Source organism: Ambystoma mexicanum, chromosome 5q (genome assembly GCF_040938575.1).
Source record: "Ambystoma mexicanum isolate Mex_15411 chromosome 5q, UKY_AmexF1_1, whole genome shotgun sequence".
NCBI lineage: Eukaryota > Metazoa > Chordata > Amphibia > Caudata > Ambystomatidae > Ambystoma > Ambystoma mexicanum.
The window spans coordinates 1266777258-1266798338 of NC_090933.1; the positions used below are offsets into that span (position 1 = coordinate 1266777258).

Genomic DNA, 21081 nt, shown 5'->3' on the forward strand with positions numbered 1-21081 from the left:
ATTCTGCAGCAAAAAGCCCCCCCCTTTGTGTGCATGAATTATGTGGCCAAAAGTAAAGCTACAGCAATGTAATACATATTCTGTTTCCAAACCAAAACAGTGTGAGCGTTCCAATCCTATTTAGCTTTTGAGCACTGCCTGACTGAGGTATTGGAGGGGGAGGGGGGGCAAACCCAGGAATAAACTGCAGCAAATAATAATGAAGAGGTATTATAATGATATAGCGCCCTTAAGTGGGTAACTAATTGTGCTCAACATCCTCTTCACTGTCAGGCTCGGTGCAGTGTGATAATCACATCACCTAGGTTTTGTCCACACTCTCATGTCCCTACAAGGTAGATGGTTTGCTAAACATGTACACTGTGGACTGCATCTGCTCTTCACACGCGAACATCTTGACTGCGGAATGGAGTCTGACGCACATGGCATTTTACAGAAAAACGGCTCAATTTCTATGTTTCCTCCATCTCTAGAGGTGCTGTAATTATTTATTTGTAAAGCGCTTATACACAAGTGAAGCGCTTCAAGGTTGGAAGGTAACAAGGGGATATCATCGTCATTCTTAGGCCTTGAAGATTCTGAATGATCTAACATCCACTAGCATACTAGGCCGGTGCATTTCTACTAGTTTAAGGGTGTAACAAAGAGTGGGTGGAGGGGGCATATGCATGCAGGAACAGTTGGGTAGAGGAGGACATGACAAACATGCTAAGCCTAGTACATACAGGTCGTGCAAGTGCGCAGAAGTGCGAGGGAGGGGGAGGGAGGAAAAGCTCGCCACTGCAAGGCAGAGTGCGGAGCTTCAGAGGCAAGGGCAAGACTGGCGGGGGAGCCTGGGACCTGTGAGGCGCTTGAGGTGTACCAGGTGACAGTCAGCTGACTGAACAGGTTGGGGATGAGAACGAAGGAGGGAAGCAGAAGAGAAGGAGGGTAGCAAAGGAGAGGGAAGAAGAGAAAAGGAATGTCTTGAGTTTCCAGAACTTAAGGTCCGGAGACCTCCTCGGGTGTAACGGGGGAGGAGAGAAGGGGAGCGGTGGGGGCGCCCGAGTGGGGCTCAGGAGGTGTTTGTGCACGAGTGGGTGCAGAGGAGAGAGTAGACAGGCTGTCCTGTGTTTTAGTAGTGAAGTGTGCAGCCAGGGCCGAGCAAAAGGCCAGGGTGGGTGTGACAGAAGAAGAGGCTGCTGTAGGATTGGCCAGTTCCTTTCAGACATTGAAAAGTTTGGCGGTGTTGTTGGATGCCGCAGAGAGGCGGACTTGAATATGGACTCTTTTCCTGGACCGGATGCAGAGTCTATATTGTCTTTGCAGAAGACGGCAGGGCAGCTTGTCGCTGGGTGCGCCTGAAGACCCCCATTTCCTTTCCACTGTCCTGCACTTGCGTTTAAGGTCAGCCAGGTCAGAGTCATGCGAGGAGTTGCACTTTTTGGCAGGCTTCAGTCAGACCCTCATGACAAAAGCAAGGATATTGGAGATGGAAAGGTGAACTTTAGAGAGGGCTGTATCAGGGTGGGAGTCAGCCGCAAGAGTAGGAGGAGAGTAGGTGGAGGCAAAGGCAGCCACTGACACTTTTTTCATGGGTCGGATGACCTTGAAGGTCGGAGGCAGTGCAGGGTGTGCCAGTGCGTAAGGAGAGGAAAGCTTGAGTGATCAATCCATGAGACAGGAGTGGTGAGACGAGTAGACAGATGAATGTCTGTGGAGATAAGAGCATCCAAGGTGTGGCCGGCAATGTGCGTTGAACCAGAAAGTAGAATGGTGAGAGAGCGCGAGTTGCATAGGTTGCAGAAAGCTCCTGAGGAGTCGGGAGAGTCAAGATGGATGTTGAGATTCCCCAACAGGAGGAGTTGGGGGAGGTTTGGGGGGTGATAGGAGGAGAGAAGAGAAGATGCCAGATCAAGCCATTCCAAGAGGAAGAGGGTGGACTGGCCCGGTGACTGATAGAAGGTGGCCAGAGTAAGAGAGGAGACCGGGGAGAGAGAGAGAGAGAGCCTGCAGACCCTATCACCAGTCATCACGGAATTTAACGCCTCCTTCAGCTCAAACAGAGTACCCGCTAGTATTAAAAAAGCTTGGGTAACTCCCGTTCTCAAAAAACCGACACTGGACCCCTCAATCCCCACTAACTACAGACCCATAACCACCGTCCCATTCCTACTGAAAATCATCGATAAAATAGCATACTCCCAAATTCAAAACCACGTAGAACACCAACTACTAGGGGACCAACAGTCAGGGTTCCGCCCTAACCATAGTACGGAAACAGCCCTTCTTGACCTGAAGATCCAAATGGATGCCTCGGGAGAATCAGGCAAACTCTGCCTGCTAATGCTCCTTGACCTCTCGACAGCTTTTGATTTGGTCGACCATGACAAACTCTGTGCCACCCTAAATAATAACTTCAACCTATCCAACAATGCCACAGAGTGGATTAAATCTTTCCTCGCAGATAGGACCTCAAGAATTGCCATTGGTAAAGAATCAGCAGATCCCATACCAGTCCCGATAGGCGTCCCTCAATGCTCTTGCCTCTCCCCGACTTTATACAACGCATGCATTAAGGTGCTTTTTGCAGCACTGGATGCTATGGGTGTCATCTATACCAATTTCGCAGATGACACTCAGATCCTTATCCCACTAACAGGCATCCATGAGCAAGACTCCCTGCTTATTAATAAAATATACTCACTAATCCAAAACTGGATGACCAACAGCCTGTGTCTCAATGATGACAAAACAGAGCTACTCATACTAGGATCATCTTCCAAAATCGCATCCCTTCAGCCTGTATATTCATTGTTCACCATTGATGGCACCACAATCCCAGTTCTTAAACAAGTAGAGACCCTATGGGTTTACCTTGACACGACACTCGCCATGACTAAGCAAGTAAACACCCTTGCCTCCTCCACCTCCTACACAGCCAAACTCATCTCTCTTAGTCGCGAATTCCTAACACCAGAAGTCTTAGTTACTTACCTGTAACTGTATTTCTCCAGCATTGGTATCTTTCATAGATTCAGATGCTTGAATATTCCCCGTTGTCAGACTGGGAATCCTCTGTGATAAAATAATTTAATATACACACATTGCTACCTAGCAGTGCATGTACATAGCCCATTATAATCTATGAGCCATTCTATTGTGTAGTCCCTCCACCTCACTTTGGTCCTTTATGGCCCCAACCAATGAGGTGGCAGGGCTTAAGCTCCTTCCCCGGCAGCCATCTTCAGATTTTGAACCATAGAGACTACATTATGATGGATGCCGAGCGTAGGAGCAGCCTCTTAGGGGAGGCGGGCGGGCGCATGTGAATCTATGAAAGATACCAATGCTGGAGAAATACAGTTACAGGTAAGTAACGACTTCTCCAGCATTGGATCTTTCATAGATTCAGATGCTTGAATAGAATACCAAGCAGTTAAAAACATGCCACCATCATTACATATATGCATAATTACAGAAAAAAACATATTTCTGATCAAACCTTTACCATGCAGCAACACAATGGTTACATACTTCGGGAAAGGTGGGAAAAGGAGGCTGGTCCTACCTTATGCAAAGAGATGGCGAGTACTGCCTGTCCAACTGCAGTTTCTTTGTTGGTGTCTTCAGTCAGGCAGTAGTGCTTTGCGAAGGTGTGCAGAGTGCTCCGCGTGGCGGCTCTGCGTATGTCCTTCAAGGCCACCCCTGCGTGGAATGCTGTTGACGCCGCCCTTCCTCTGTTGGAGTGCGTAGATGGCGGTCTAGTTAGTGAGTCGCCTTTCAACTGATGGCAGTGGGTGATGCAGGACGATACCCAGCATGCCAGACTTTGTTTCGAGATGTGTTGACCTTTGGTATGGCCCGAGAAGGCAATGAACAGTCGGTTTGAGGAGCAGAACTCCTTGGTTCTCTGCAAATAAAACTTAAATAATCTAGAAACGTCTAGAGAATGTAACAATCTTTCCACCTCAAAAGCGTGAATCGGGAAAAAGGTTGGTAAAACAATGCGTTCGGTGAGTGTCATCTCCGAGAGCACCTTGGGAAGGAACTTAGGATGTGGCCTTAGTATGACACGGTCCTTCTGAAACAAAGTAAAAGGCGACTCTGAAGACAAAGCTTGTAACTCACTGATCCTTCTGGCTGATGTGATGGCTATCAGAAAAGCTGTTTTACCTCACATCTGTGTATGGGTTTGAAGGGAGGTTGCATGAGGGCTGTTAAGACAGTGTTGAGGCTCCAGTTCGGAACTGGCGTAGGCGTAGGAGGATAAGTACGCATTAGCCCTTTATGGAAGAATTTATCCGCTGGTAAAGAAAGTAAGGATTGCATCTCTGGGGTTGTTGTGTACACCGCTATGCGGACAGATGGATCTTGATGGAGGACAATGAGAGCCCTGACTTAGCGAGGTACAACAAGTAGGGCAGAACCTGATCAACCGAGACCGTGAGGGGATCGATTGCCGAATTCTCGCACCATTTGGAAAAACGAGTCCATTTCCTGGTGTAGGTAATCTGTGTCGACGGGGCTCTAGCGGCCCTGATGACATCCCAGCATTCTGATGGTAGCTTCAGGTTCATCAGTTTGCGCTGCTCAGGAACCATGCCTTGAGAGATAGGCTCCTCGGGTCGTGGTGGAGGACCTTGTGGTTGTGCTGTGTCAGCAGATATTGATGCGTCTTGAGGCGAATCGGGGGCTGACGGGATAGAAGATTCAGCGTCGAGTACCAGACTTGCCGTGCCCAATCCGGTGAAATTAGGATCATTGAACAATTCTGTTCTTTCACCCTGCGAAGTACCCTCGCCATGAGGAGAATGGGGGGAAAGGCATAGAGGAACTTGCCCGTCCAATCCACTGAGAACGCGTCTCCCCGTGATTGGTACTCCGGTTATCTCGAGGCAAACCTCTTGCACATTTTGCTGTTCCTGGTAGCAAAAAGGTTGATATGCGGGTGGCCCCATAAGGAAAAGATCCTTTTCGCCCAGCTCCCACTCGTGGGACGACGTGTATTCTCTGCTTAGTCTGTCCGCTAGGACATTGTCCACTCCCGGTAGATGCTCTGCCTTGATTTGCACCCCGTGGTGTAATGCCCATGCGCATATCTGTTGGGCTTCTTGTGATAGGATTTCTGACCCCGTGCCTCCCTGCTTGTTTGTATAGTGCATGGAGGTCGTGTTGTCTGGACTGTAAGTACCTGGCCAGCTATCTCTGGTAGGAAAGCTTTCAGCACCACCCATATGGCTTTGAGCTCTAACACATTGATGTGAAGCTGGGACTCTTGTGTCGACCAAGTACCCTTGGTTTGGAGGTTTGCAAGGTGAGTGCCCCAGCCCGATAACGAAGTGTCCATCCTCAGCAGAAGGGTCGATGTCGGTGCTTGAAATGGCATCCCCTGCAGAAGATTCCTCGGAACATTCCACCATCGGAGAGCTTTGTGCAACGTCGATGGAATCTGGACAATGTCCTCCCACCATCCGAGAGCTTGTTTCCATTGGTGGTCCAGGGCCTCCTGAACCGGTCTCATGCGCAGCCTGCAATTTGGTATGAGTAATATGCACAATGAAGGGATTTGTTAGAGCGTACAGATGTTGTCTCCTTCTCAAGGAAGCTGGATGTTGAGCATAGAATCGCTGCTACCCTTTCTGTTGATGGCCTCACCCTGGGAATGCTGGTATTGAGCTCGCCTTCCAGGAAAAGAGCTATTTTGCTGGGAATGGGGCAAGACTTCGTGTTTATGGAAAAACCTAATTCTTTTAGGAGGTCGATAGTCTTCGACACTGCTGAGCAATCCTTTGTGGCGGAACTTGCCTTTATCAGCCCATCGTCCAGGTATGGAACACATCCGTTCCTGCCCTCCTGAGACTTGCAGCTACAGGCACCAAGCATTTTGTGAAAACTCTCGGTGCCGATTTTACCCCGAATGGGAGCACTCGAAACTGAAAATGGAGCTCTCCCACCGTGAATCTGAGGAACTGTCTGTGTGCTGGTTGGATCGGCACATGGAAGCATTCATCCTCCAAGTCTAAAGTGGCCAGGAAGTCGTGCTTGTTTAACCAAGGTAGCTCCCCTTGTAAAGCTACCATCTTGAATGTTATGTGTTTGATTAACTTGTTGAGTGTCCTCAGGTCTAAGATGGGCCTCCATTGACCTTTTTTCTTTCTGATGAGGAAGAAGTGGGAGTAAAAACCCTTTCCCCTCTGAGAGTATGGTACTGGTTCTACCGCTGCCTTCTGGAGTAGTTTCTGCACTTCGGACATGACTTGCCTTAGCATATGCACCCTGCGCGAAGTTGGAGGCAGGGAAGGAGGTTGGTCTAGAAATACTTCTAACGTGTGACCCTTTTGGATCACCTGCAACACCCATTTGTCCGATGTAATTGACTGCCAGTGTTGGAAGAACTGGCTTACCCTTCCCCCCACCGGGTGTGGCTTTGAGGGGAAAGTGTTTGATAGTCAGTTTTGCTTGCCTTGTGACTTCCCCTTGGGTGGAGCCACGCCTGCCTCTATGGGCATATCTGTTGGATGACTGATATTTATTGTCTTGGTACGTGCCGCGTAGTACTTTCTGCCCATACGAGGAGCGACCGTATCCTCTGAATTTGGAAGACGAGCCTCTGAATGGACGAAAAGAACGATGATCCTTATTTTTGTCCTTCAAAGAACTGATGGCTCGGGCTGTGTCCGTATCTCCTTTGATTTCCTTCAGATGGTCGTCTATCTTCTTTCCAAAGAGATCTTGTCCATCAAATGGCATGTCTAGTATCCGCGCTTGGACTTCAGGTCTAAAATTTGTAGCCTTCATCCAGGCCTGCGTTCTAAGTACTGTGCCGTGCGCCATCTGTCTGAAGCCTGATTCGGCCACATCAACCGCTGCGTCGATCATATGATCTGATGTTGCTTCACCATCAGCGATTATTGACCTAGCCTCTTCCTGGAGCTCTGGTGGTAGCTGCTTCGCCAATTTGGACATGCAGAGCCAAAGCTTGCGATCGCACCTTGCGGTCATGGCCAGCGCATTACCTGCTCTAATGGTAAGCGATGCAGAAGATGATACTTTCCTGCCCATGGCTTCAAGCTTACGCCCGTCTTTGTCCGGTGGTGCCGACAAGGGTGAGGCGGGATTGGCTAGTTTCTTTCTTGCTGCCACCGTGATAACCGAGTCCGGTTTTGTATAACCCTTCAAGCAAACCGGTGCAGATTCTGGAGCTTTATATTTCTTCTCTGGTCTGGACACCAGAGCCAGAGTAGATAAGGGCGTAGCTAGGATCTTGGATCCAGACTCCCAGATGGTATCGAGGAGAGGGATGGTGGTCACCGTTCTCCTGCATTTGTCCCTGTGCTCATAGAGCACCGATTTCCTTTCTTCCGAAGAAACTTGAATTTTAAACAATTCTGCAGCTTTGCCTATTATGCTGTGGAAATAAACCAGATCATCCGGCTGTGAGGCCTCGCCTGGTGAATCTCTCCTTCTGGGTTTCTCAACTACGTAGTTCTCCCACTCACTGGTTGCGTCAGGCTCCTGTGTTATTTCTCCTTCTTCTGGATCAGAGAATTCTCTAAAAGGATCCTCCTGCCAATCTGATACAGAAATGCTGGAAGGCACCATAGTTGTATCTACATCCGGAGATCGAGGTCTATGCGATGACTATGGTGATGGGATTCTTGTCGGTGAAGCACTGTGAGTGCTGCTCCTAGGTCTTCGAGCAGGTTCCGGTGATCACGTCAGTTTCTGAGGTCTACTCCTGTGAGGAGAGCTTCCTGACGTGCCTGGAGTTGGAGTTGAGTCTCTCCGAAAGGATTCCAATTCTATGGGATCAGTCGGAGCTACTTTCTCCCTTTGTCGTCTGTAAAATTCCTCTACAATCCTCTGTACGGATAACATAAGTATCGGGTCATGAGGATGTTCGACCTCTTCCGTGGATGGTTGCCAAGGAGGACTATGCTGTTTCGGGAAGGGACCGGGTGTCTCTTCCACCACTTCTGCATCTGAAAGTTCATCTTGGAGAATTACATCAGGAAGTTCTGCCATGTCCCCCAAAGGTGAAACTTGTTGTACCAGTGGTGCAGCCTCAGTACCCTCAAGGAAATTGGCTTCAATGACAGGTGTATCATTCGGGGAAGGCGCCTCGGGCTCCAATTCCTCTGTAGCTGCAGGAACTTGCGTCCCGTGGATGGTGGTTCCGTCGACGGATGTGTTTTGGATCCCGTCGACGAATGTGATTTTCTCATCGACAAGAGCTTTGTCGACGAATGTGGTTTGTGCTCAGTGGACGAGTGCGTCATGGATGAATGCCTCGTGGACGAGTGGTGGGATTTGCTCGTCGACGAGTGCTTCGTGGACGATAAGTCCGATGACGATGATCTTGCTGTCGACAAAGTCTTATGCGTGATCGTCGTCTATGATGGTTTCGTCGATGGTATGGCCCTTCGCTCGTGGACGGCTTCCCCGTCGACGACTGCCCACCCTCCCCCTGTTTTTCGCAAACTCCTCCTTACCTTTGGAGGCAGATTTTGCTGATGAATGTGACTTTTTCTGGCTTGATGAGTCCATTGGAGGCAGAAAGGGTATCAGTTCCAGATTCCTCTTACTTTTGGCCATGGGAGAGGAACTCCTTTCCACTGAAGAGGACCTTCTCTTTGAAGTTTGCCTCTCAGATGGAATGCTGGATTGGACAGGAGCTGTCCTGACAGACTCTTCGCCCGAAGATTGATCCCTGGCTTCCAGGTGTAAAAGGAGTCTTCTATGCCTGTCCTGAAGGGTTTTGGTGGAAAATGTCTTACAAATATCGCATTTCTGAATGTCATGTGGGTACAGACGATAAATGCAGTGCTCGTGGGGGTCTTTCATGTAAACCAATTTCTTCAAAAACCTTGTGCAGTCCCTGAACAGGGAAGGCTTCTTGACAGCCTGAGGTGCAGCCATTTCTGAAGAGAAAGTTCACACAACGATTTTGAGTCAAACACGTTTTTGTCTCAAGGTTTTACTAAGAACAAAGCCCCTAAGAAGGGGAACAAAATGGAATATATTTGAAAAAATATATTCCACACAAAAGTAGAAAAAATTTGAAAAGCCCAGAGAGCTTGAGTCTGTTTAAAGCTTGAGAGCTTTGACCCTGTGTCTGTTAGACTGCGGTGAAAAATATGAAGATGGCTGCCGGGGGTGGAGCTTAAGCCCTGCCACCTCATTGGTTGGGGCCATAAAGGACCAAAGTGAGGTGGAGGGACTACACAATAGAATGGCTCATAGACTATAATGGGCTATGTACATGCACTGCTAGGTAGAAATGTGTGTATATAAAAAATAAAAATATTAATTATTTTATCACCGAGGATTCCCAGTCTGACGACAGGGCATATTCAAGCATCTGAATCTATGAAAGATCCAATGCTGGAGAAAATTGCATTACACTTGAAAAAGCGCTCATACTATCAAAGCTTGACTATTGTAACATCCTCTTCCTAGGCACGTCCAACACCAACCTATCCAAACTCCAACTCATGCAGAATAAAGCCCTCCGTGCTGCATTAGGCATAAAAAAAATCCGATCAGATCTCCATTATCAGTAGACAAAATCACTGGCTTCCCACCAAAGCCAGAATACTCTTCAAAGCCCTGAGCATCTCCCATAAATGCATCACTAACAAAGCTCCCAAATACCTTCTCAACACAGTCACTAAGAAATACCAGACCAGACTCCTCAGATCGAATAACAGCGCAAACCTCGAAATCCCACGATACAAAAGAGAAAAAGCAGGAGGCAGCAGTTTCAAAGTACTCACCCCTAGGCACTGGAAACACTTACCTATCAACATCAAGAATGAACAATCCTTCCCACTATTTAAAAAACGATTTAAAACGTGCTTATTCAACCAGTTCTAAGTTGAGCCCAAATACCTCGCATCCCAGACCAATCCGTACCCTCACTGTATATAAATGTACATAATTGTATATAAAGTAGTAAGGTAAACCTGTATTGTTTGCTCTAATGTTGCTATTAATACCAAGATTCTATTTACTTCTGTCTGTAACTACGCCGTGATACCTCAGGGTCTGGGCGTACAACAAATGTAATAAATAAGACCGGGCATTCGAAACAGGAATAGGCCTGAGTGGGGATGATGGAAACTCGAATCCACTCTCGAAATATTAGGGCAACTCCCCCTCTTGGTCTTTTGGGCCTGGGTTTAGAGAGAATCCTGTAGCCTGTATGGAGAAGAGTGTCAAAAATCGTGTTAGAGCTGTCCTTAAACCAGGTCTCTGTGAGAGCAAGAACATCAAGGTCCAGGTGTTCCAATGGTTGCTATAGTTGCTGAACTTTTAATGGTCATCTTGCATCCAGATCATGACTTGATCATTGTTCTCTTCATTGCAGGTACAAAAGTGCTTCTCGCAGGCAATATGTTTTCCCGGTTTGTCTATTTCCTAATATGATATGGCATGTATAACGCGCCTGTATGCAAGTGTTTCCAGGCGCGACAAGACAAGGAGGGGGAATCAAAGGGAGGACAGAATAACGATCTTACTAGGCCTTGTGTCATTCAGATCGTGCAGGGAAGAGGGAAGAGCAGTGTCAGGGGGAGAGGAAGGGTGAAGTGCAGTTAACTCAAAAGTGCAGGCAGCGGGTGGCTCATACGTGCAGAGAGAAGGGACTGTAGGGTTGCAGATACAGGCCCTTAACAAACAAAGTGCAACACAACCTTTTAGTTCTACTGGTTGTAGGTGAGGAAACTGGAATTTAATATTTCCAGTTTGTCCAATACCTGTTCAGGAATTCTTTTTGCTGTTATAGTGAATTAAGTGCCACAATGGTATCATCAGTCATTGTAATAAATGCTTTCATGTATGAAATTTTACTTTTCCCTGACAGTCTTCTTGCAATCAGATTCCGACAAGGCATGAATTGCAGGTAATGCAGAAGCCTTCAATGTGCTTAGTGAAACTGAAGTTTTTCCAATTGGAATAATGTGTTTTGAAGTAGCCACAAAGTACGACTCGGGAGTTTCGGATACCTTCTTCTAACAGGAACAAAACATCCATCCTGTGCAAATATCTAGAGGTGTGTAGCTCCTCTTTTCACAATCATTGATGGTGTAAAGAGAAGCATTTTGTTCCTTCCTCTTTCGTGCTAATTAGACCATCCAAAGGAAAAGGTCACGTCTATTCACCATGCCACAACAAAAGTCTTTTTGGTGGTTTGGCCATGCTGAAGCATTTGTTTTTCTAGTTATCAGAGTAATGTTGGCTTTATTTGTACTGTCCATAGTTTTGTAGTTGGTTGGTACATTTTCCTGAAGCCTACTTTCTCTACTCTAATCTTGATTGAGTTTGTCAAGTTTCACTATCATCCCAGTATTTGGAATTTTGCTTCTGTGAATGCTCCAGACAGATCTATTCATGTGTGACTGCTGTGACGAAACTATAGATGTTGTCACTTCTCTCCAGGGGGCAGCCCCTTCCCATGAGGCCAGGTTGGTGAGGCCGCTACCCGATAGTCCCCCTAGGGGTGGTACTCAATGGGAGGATCGCATGGGACGAGACCTCCCCTCTGGGGACAAGGGAGAACATCTCGGAAGAATGAGGTATATACACCCTCCACCTGTACCCTACACACTCCTCAGTCATTAGACACCTCTGTTAACACACACACTCCCATGATAAGGATAAATCAATGTACTTTTGTAATATCTGTGAAGTAGAAGTTACTGGGATGAAGAAGATCCTTAAGAGCCCCAGGGATTTGCCTGACCCTAGTACTGAGATGAGGTGGCCCATAGGAGGAGTAAGGATTGACTTGACAGTTCTCGCTGCAGGTGTGGACACTGTGCCAGGGCGGAGCTTCTGAAATAAAAAGGAAACTGAGAGGACTAGGGGTCTTCTCCTTCAGCCTGTGACGAACACGGGAGTTTCAAATTGTGTGCAGGAAAGAAGAACCACTCAGAGCGGCAGACAGAGGCAAAAAGCAGTGGAGGTCCCGAGGAGTCACACAAGAGGCAACTTTCCCGGCCAGTCCTGGGGAATAGTGTGGTGGCACGGCCACAGGAAGCTGGGAGAAGAGAACCACATACCCCGAGCAGCCGACGAGAAGGAACGCCAGTGCTGCTGTGAAGATGCCCAATTCCAGAAAGTACCGGAGAGCTACCCGACCCCCAGTAACTGGTACAGGGGGCGATTCGGAGGCCCGGTAGGGACACTGGGCAGTCGGTAAGAAGGCTCTGCAGGAACGCCCAGTGGAGTCAACCAAACCACTGACCACCAGCAAGCTATCTCCCTTAAATCCCTTAAATCAGTACTTGTCGGGAGAACGAGCCAAGGGAGCTGAGCATAAGAAGGAGAAACTCGGGTTGGGTTCCCACAACGAGAAGCGAGGCATCTCCGTCGCATCAGTAGTTGGCGGGAGAGCAAACCAACGGTTCTGAGTCAGGGATTGAGAGAAGCCAGGGACCCAAAATCTGCATACTGCACAAGTCCTCTTCCTCGTCGCAGTACTTGGTAAAGAGAAGATACCAAGTGAGCCCAATCAAAGAAGAGAAGTTAAGAACTGTGTATTTGAAAGCAAAGAGACACATGGAGAAAGGAATCATTCCCCAGAGTGATCTGGAACTGTGCAGACGATTGAAAAGCTACCAGAAGGGAATCATTCTCCTGGTAACAATAACCAGGTGAAGGAAGTCATTTCCTTTGCCTTTAGTGTGTGTTCTGCCTAGGGAAAGGGAGTCATACCCCTGGCATTGTGAAAACGCTGACACCTGGAAAAGGGAGGCATTCTCCAGGAGCCCAACAGTGATGAAAATGATGGGCAACAAGGAATGTTGATCTCTGAGTTGGAACTTTACCTTGGGAACTTGACCTGAAAACGTTGCCGCTTTTTAGCATTAAAACTTGAAAGCTTGTGTTGTCCCTTGAAAAGGAATTGAGACCTGCGGAAGGGAGTCTTTCCCCCGGGTAAAGATTCTTCCTAACAGATGGAACTTTGGTCCGCTGTCCAGAAGACTTGAGCCATTCTTCTGGACCTAAAAGTTCCACTTCCTTTTTTAATTCAGTATTTAGGTTCCGAAGCAGGGTTTTGACATAGGACGATGGACTAGGGATTTGCACGGACATTCTGACCGAACCATTAGTCTTATAAGTTGAGGCAGGCAGCCCCTCTTAGAGTTAGGGAAAGCTAGATTTTCTCTTTATTTTCTGGTTTAATGAAAGGTTATGTCAGCAACCATGTCACCTGTGTCAGTTTCCTCCTCTGCCTCCAATGCCTTTTGACATCGCCAAAGATTCTACCTCTGCTATGCCATCAACTGTTAGAATAGATGCCTTTCACATAGATTGTTGGCAATTGCTGATATTGGAGCTGTTTGTTTGCTGTTTGTGCTGCTAATTTGCAGTGGTGGTGGGACTGATTAGAGTTCGATGTACAGCACTCCGCTGCTCCCGAGCTAGGTCTGCGCGTTCAACAATAAAATACATTTTGATCACTTTGCTCTTTTTCAGGCAAAGACGCACAGTTCTATCTTCATTCAACCAGGATTGTGGTACCACAAAGAATTCATGAAGCCCTAATAGCATGCGTAAATTTACTTTACACTGTGATCTGCTTTCAAGTAGTCTGGCAAATAGTGATTTATCTGTTCTTAACTCTATAAAAGTTCTGGAACGCTTTTTTTTTTTGGTTCTTGGCGCGTGACCTAGATCTATTTTGTTCTTCATGTAATTCCATAAATTCATGGTGCTGGTTTCGGAAATGAATCTCCGTATTTGGAATTCCCCATGCAATCTAAGGGCTTGGAGCTGACCAACATGTTTTGTCATGCTCCCTCTAAAATTGCCTGGGTTGCAGTGTCAACAAGTTCAGGTTTGTGTTATATGAAAATGGATTTCCAATCATTGTAAGTTCAATAAGCCTTTTTTTTCTTCCAATATCAACCCTGTTTACTACTTATTTAGCAACCTAATGATACCCATTTGTTGTTGCTTGCTCTGGTACCTCTGTCGTGTTCGATGTGTGTTCAGATACATGGTCCAAGTGCTGGTGCTATTAATGAAATAGCGGGCAAGTGCCTTGGGGTGTTGCGATATGCCTACTAAACCACCAGGAACCTTCAAAGCTCTGTTCTTATGTTGAAATGCTTCATTGGCTCGAAGAGCACAAAACAGAACACCAATTTCCCTCGCGGCCTAGTTTACTTTCTCAAACTCTTCCCATGTTGCAGGATCAGACTCTTTGCTTTGCAAGATAATATGCCTGCACCATCCCACAGTAACTATGGAAGTGTAGCTGCATCATTTGAAATGTTGGGTAAGACTCTCCATGGTTGCTAGCGAGGTCTTGAATGTAGCTGCTCTTGTTTTACAAATCTGGCTTGTAATTCTTCGACCTTCTTATATTTAGAATTTCAGCCCATGGATGGTTCTTGAAGAACGCTTCCACCTAGCAGGCATAGTCGGGTTTGGACAACGGTAGTTAATCTAGCTGCATTGCGCCCATCATAACCTCAATCAAACGCTTGTACCACAAACTAATACAAAGTATTAATTTAAAGCAATTAGGAACTGAATGAAAAATACTTGTGTTGTAATTGCATATCTGTACTCTAAATACAGGTATGTGTGAGACCCTATTTCTGGGTAAAAAGTTGTTAATACCACATTTTTAGTTGCGAAAATATGTTTCAAATGAGCAGTTACTTGTATGGTCTTACAAACTGTATGCGTCTCCACGCTCTACCAAGCCCTGCAAAAAAGTAATAATTGAGGCACAACAGTGTTTGGAAAAGCAGGGATTTGATTTTTCTCCAAAAGAAGAGCAGATGATCTATGCCACAACCACTGGCAAGAAGGGAAGGCCCAGTGACTAGCTGCGTGAGCTAGGCCACGGGCTTCTTTAAACCTACAGATGCAAATGTTTAAGCAGAAGCTCGATCCTGAAGCCAGGCCTTTAAATGTTTCCATGAAAGGTCATACAGGCCAGAGGAAGCAGTTTAAGAGAAAGTTTAGCTTCAAATGAGATCCTGTTTAATTGCTGCCATACTGGGGCGATATGCATATGACGAGTAGTATAAGTTACCGCACAAACAGCAGTATTCTGTAGGGTGTGGAGAGATTTCACTGCATAATTCAGAGAACCTGCTCATAAGACAATACAATAGTCAATTAGTGAGCCAATTATGGCTGCAATGTTACTCCAAAAGGAGGGCAGGGTAACTGAACATTGACAGAACTAATAACAGTTTATCTGAGGTCTTCTGGAAATAATCAAAGAGAACTCTGGGTGTCCTTACATTTTGCTGGACAGATATCGAACGACGTAAAAGCGAGATACGTTGCACAACCAGAGAGTAGGTGTTTAGTAGTTGAGGTCAATATGCGCTCTGTTTTATTGGAATTTAGTCTTAAATAAATTGACAGCCATCCACCTTTCACCCATATCCAAGAAATACTGAATTCTAGAAATGTTTTAGCTGGTGATCGCGTTAGTGTGCTTCACCAGAGCGGCGGTGACACCCGAACGAGATCCTGTATTGCATCTGACCTGCATAACCCCCCTGGGATTCACTGAGGGGGTGGGGAGGGTATATTTGAGATCTAGTATGCTGAGCAGGACAAACTGGAGGACCTCAGTCAATCAGCAGAGAGGCTGACCTCCTCCAGAGAAATGATCCCATCCTATGGGATGTGGAAACCAACGCAGCTATACTTGCAAGAAACCGGTATCCAGGAGCTTTGGGGCGAGGGGCTATTAACATGCTGAAGGTATTAAGGTGCTATGGAGTTGGTGCTCTAGATTTCACACCAGGCATGGTTGTGTGGGACAAGCAGGCAGCCATTGGGGCAGATTTTTAAAATGTTGTTTTGGAGCAGGTGATAAGTCCTGTGGCGGGGGTGCTTTTGTTTTCATGAAGGTGTGGGAAAGTAGCACTATCTGAGACTGAATTGGTGACCTGGCGACCGCATTGAAGATACCATCCGCATCAACATGTGTCTTGGGGAAGAGGTCGGGCATTCTGGAAGACTTTTATTTAGATGGCAGCAGGAAAGAGACGAGAGACCTGGATTTATGTGGTGTGGGGTGGGTGGCGGCAACTGGTTATAGGTTTATATCATCAGTTCAGCACCATGGCAACACCACATGCATTTGTTTTGTGTGTTCTTGGATGGAGGTGAGGGTTTCAACCCCTCCTGGGGAATTGGGGGAGAGCTGATGCTGAATGGGTAGCTACCCTGGTAAAGGGCTAATAAGGGAAGTGGCCTTGAGAAATGGCCTATGCTGGTGCAAGCCTCCACTGGTAAGAAGTGAGACATCTGTATGCTATGATGCCACTCTCCTTGGGTAATTGTCAGTAGAGGACTTAATCTCACATCTAATCTCCCTCCCTTCATCATAACGTTTAAAACCCCTTTGTCTGTACGCCACACCCAATAAAAGGAGGTAGACTGCGGAAGTAGCAGCAGGAGGGGCCTACACGCCACCATCCTTAACCTTGTTGCCTTTGTCAGGCAGTGCAGTTGTATGAATGTTCCGTGTCGATGCATTATCTGTGAGAGCGGTCGTCGCCATGGATTTCTCAAACCCTTTGCACAGCTTGACATTTGCCAGTTCCCCACTCCGTCCATAGAGTTAACGTCCACCCTCTTCTTTTTCTCCAGGGGCCATGTGACCGCCATGGCCGAGCATTGCGCAAAGTGGACCACTGCTGTCTCTCATGGGTGTCTGTGCGCTGTGGCCCTTTACTCAGCAGTTTACACTTTTCAGGTGAGTCGGAAACTAATGCTGCTGGGTCTGTAGACCTCAAACGCACCAGGAGAAGCCGGAATGATGATGAGTAGAAATGTAGTGGACGGGTTGAATTGTTAATTCATTGCTCACTTCCAGAGAAAGATTGATCTCCTTTGGGAACATAGGGGTGTGTGGGGAGGGGCTTCGGGGGTGTCATGACTATTCAATTCCAATGCAGATAGTCTTCGATACAGTGGATCATCTGCACCTTAATTGATGAACTTGATTATATTATCTACTTTTTCAGTTTAGAAAAACGTGTTCATATTGTTGACAGCCAATGTCCTCTGACTTGTTAAGGTAGAACAACCGTTCTCAGATCTGTTCCATATAGTATCCTGAAAGGTTCCCCACCTCCATCATTCATTTTGTTTCTAGAGCCGTTTCATAACGGACTCGATAACTTGTATTCATACACCTCTGACACATATATGTGCATGTAGTTGACCAACCCGTAACCTGCAATTGTAAACCAACATTTCTTAAGTTCCTTAGAATTCTGAATGGCACTCAACCCGTTTAATGTCACTGATGGCTCCACTTATCCCTCATTTCCCCCCTCGATAGGGTTCCACCCCTTCCTTCTCCCTCTATCCTCCTCGGCCTTGCTACCCTCAGGCCCCACACCGTTACTTGCAACTCCTGGGCACAACCCCCATGTGCAGAGCTTTGACAAATCAACTTCTGGGGCACCAGTGGTTCAGGGATGAATATCAGTTTCTAAACCATCAAACAGCCCCACACCTCTAGTACCCAAGAAGGGATATGATATGGCATTTGTAACGCACCTATACACAAGTGTTTCAAGGCGCAACGAGGCGGGGGCGAACAAGGGGAGACAGACAACGATCCTACTAGGCCAGGTGTCATTCAGATCGCGCAAGTGGAAGGGTAGAGGGGAAGGGAAAGTGCAAGGGGGAAGTGGAGAGGGGAGAGTGCAGTACATGGTTAATAGCATACAGGATAAATAACAAGGGCCAGCTAGTGGCAAGTGCGAGATAAGTGCAGACAAGTGCTGGGAAGGGGGGCTGTAGGGATACAGACACAGTCCCGCAGTGCAGGGGGTAGCCAGGGATGCAGTGCAGGGGAGAGTGGCTGGGCCAAGGACCGGGAACGGTGAGTGGCCCAGTTGCAGATTCAGTGCAGTTTCAGAAGTTTAGCAGGGGAGAGGGGGAGAGAAAGCGGAGGCAAAGAGGAAGGTTGTGAGGTGCTTCCGGAACCAGAGATGGTTCTCCTCAAGTTTCAGGGAGGCAGGAAGGCTGTTCCAGAGGGAGGCCCCTGCAGCAGAGAGAGATCTGGATCAAACAGATTGCAAATGCAAGCAAATTATAGACCTCCTTGTCCAATTCTGTAACGTGGACGGAACGGCAGGCTCATCTCCACAAGGTCGTAGATCGTTGGTTAGTTGCAACACAGCGAAAATGCAATTATTACCCAATGATAAAAGGGACTGTCCAGTCAAGGTCGTATACAAATATCTACTTTATTTTTATAACTACAGACAGTTCTAGCACACTACAAAATACAACCCATCCTGTAAAGGAACGTAGAGGACAAACGGTTTCAAGAAGGATACTGAGTGACAGGTGGGTAGTCAGTAAAGTAATTAATCGCAATAGTTCAAGGATACTTGGTTTCAGCACAATGAGCAATGGGTCGTAAAATGTCACTAGGGACCTTTGGAGAAGGACCAGGGGGACAGAACCACACTGCACCTTGTGCCTGTAGAAGTTCAGTTTCAGGGCGCTTCACAGCTTTGGTGACACAGTTTAAGATGGGAGACAGCTGCGGGTATCAGGCGGCAGGCAGTTCGGCGAGAGAGGCTGGATGGACGGCTGCAGGCTGGCCTGCACAGGGCTAAGTGTCAGCAATCATTGTCTCAGTGCTGGTTTGCAGGTCTGAAGCAGTGGTCGAGGTGTCTCGAACGGCATGAGCGCCTGCAGCGTAACGACAGTCAGTGGTGCAGTCAGTTGCCGCTCGAAGGACTCGACTGGCTCAAAAATGTCCTTTAAGGCGGACGCTGATTGATGCTTGTCGATTCACTCCTCCAAGCTTCTTCACTGGGCTTGTGTCCTTGTGTCCTTTAAGGCGGATGGCCCAAAGCTGAGGAGAGTGTTGCAGGCACCAGTCTTGTCACTGGTTTGGTTCAGAGACTCCCTGGCACTCCGCCTAGGAAGCTTGATTGCAGAGTCTAGCATGCTACTCTGTATGCTGGCTGGGTACCGGTTCTGGAGCTGCTGGATGGTCCTCTGGATTCAGTATCTCCTTCTGTTCCCTGGGAGATGTTTAGGGGAGGAATCTTGCTTCCCTCTTTGGAAATCCATGCCTTCCTTCACTGGCGTAAGCTGTAAGGCAGACACTACCTTCAGCCGGAGTCCAAATGAGTTCTTCTTGTTACTCCTTGCAAAGTCTTCAGATCTGGCCAGAAGAAGGCCTTGACCCTCCTTTAAAGTGTAATGGGACAGTTATTGGTGTAGGCTAAACCTATGTTAATGAACCAATCCTGGGTCCACACCAACAATCTCAAGTATGTGTGAGGTCATAACCACAGTGCTTTGCAACAGAAAAGTTGAAGGGGTGAAAACATGTAATACTAAGTCCCACCCATATTCCTGTCTGCTGCGGATAAATGGGTCTCTCTAGTTAGTGGAGCTCTCTGTGGTTCTTGATTAAAGCAGCAGGTCTCTATTGAACCTGCGGCAATACCAGACTTTCGGTCACCGCCAGATCACATACTCGTACCTTCGGAATTGGGTCAACCTGCGGGGTTGACGACTGTAAAAGCATAGTTCCAGACATGACTGGTCACTGCCCTCGAAACTGAAAGCGGGAGCTGGCTTCAGGTTGACACAGTGCATATCAAAGGTTGTTGGGGTTTTCCTGTCCTTTGTTAGTCCTGCGACCCGGTCTCCCGTGGGCTGTTTGAATGAACTTTGATTAGTATGTGAGGCTGCCACCAGCAGCTAACAAAGGACACAGCGGATCCATGGAGCCTTTGTTAGTTCATTAGGCTTGCCATTTCAGGAGGAAGAATTTGCCCTCCGCTTTCTGAGATAACTTGATGTACTCTTGGTTGTCATATTCCAACTAAATATGACAGGGGGGACGGCGCCTGTAGGCTGTGTTCACCCAGAGTACACAGGTCTACGTGTATGTTGTGCGGTGAGCATAGGAACATGTGTGCTGATTAGCCCCGCACATTTCCCGGAGTTTTATCTACCATCATTCAATTTCATTTAAAATTTCAAAAAATCCCAGGCGAGCGCACACCCACCACTGCGGATGGTCGAATTCCTCACAAGTGCTCCGCTGCTTCTCAGCTAGGTTTTCACTTTCTACATTTCCATACATGAATGCATACTCTTCTTAGTGGGCCACACAAGGAAATGAGGCATTGTTGCCAGACGTGTCCCTTTTCACTACGATGAGTCTAATTCTCAGGAAGCGGGATCCAGTCGGGCAACAGAACTAGCAGTCTGGGTCATTGGGTGTAGAACGTGTAGGGTGACCTTCAATGTTCATAGTGGGAACAATCCTCGCCCAGCTCTGCTGCTTACTGCAGTACCACCTGCCAGAGAAATACAAAACCTTCCTACAAAGGCTCCAACATGCGTTGCTCATCCCATCTCCAGAAAAGAACAATGGGAAATCGACCTCACAACACGCTGTGGCCTCCGCTAGCTACCAGTGGAAACTAAGATCAAAATGGTTCTATGTTCTTAGATCGGCAGAGTTTTTTGCTGAATATTTTCAGCCAAAAACTCGTCAAACTTTTAATTTTTTATTAGGGGGGGTTCCTCCCCCAGGCCACTCTTCCCTATTATCAAGTTCTTATTCCCCACACACCCTACCCATTATATCCCCTTACCACCCCATTTATTTCTATTCATTTTTCTCAGGTGAATATCTTCACACAAAAAAAGCCTGGTGATGTAACAACGTTGTGCCATCAAATTGTAGGTTATCTGAACTCCAGATACATAAGCAAGCTGTATAAGCCACACTATCATACCCAACCCCATTAACAGCCTATTTTATATAAGTGTAGTTTTAGTTGCACCCCTAAAGCCCCTCCCCACTCAAGCAGACCTTTCACTGATGACCAAGTACCTCTACCAAACATCTCCAGCTTTGACAGTTAATCAAAACCCATACAAGCAACCAATGCTAACTTGTCATTGACCAATGATGTGTGAAGTGCCAACAGGTGATTTCATTCATAGCATGTGCTTGATTCTAATGAGCCAATCATTTCAGAATGAGTTGCTTTATCTGAAGAGGGGGGTCTGTGAGGTTGCGAGGAAGCACTTGTTCTGTGGATAACATACCTTCTA

At 47.1% G+C, this 21081-nt stretch overlaps 1 protein-coding gene across 7 annotated transcripts in view; it reads left to right on the plus strand.

The window, feature by feature from the left end:
* TMEM276 (transmembrane protein 276) overlaps nucleotides 1–21081 on the plus strand; it is a 100185-nt gene that overhangs the window by 45176 nt on the left and 33928 nt on the right. For all 7 annotated transcript variants that reach the window (XR_011278684.1, XM_069621791.1, XM_069621794.1 and 4 more), the window contains one exon: nucleotides 16618–16723. Coding sequence is in view for 6 of the 7 variants with exons in the window: in XM_069621794.1 (XP_069477895.1) it covers nucleotides 16634–16723 (90 nt within the window). In the remaining variant the exon portion in view is untranslated. The remainder of the gene's footprint in view (nucleotides 1–16617; nucleotides 16724–21081) is intronic.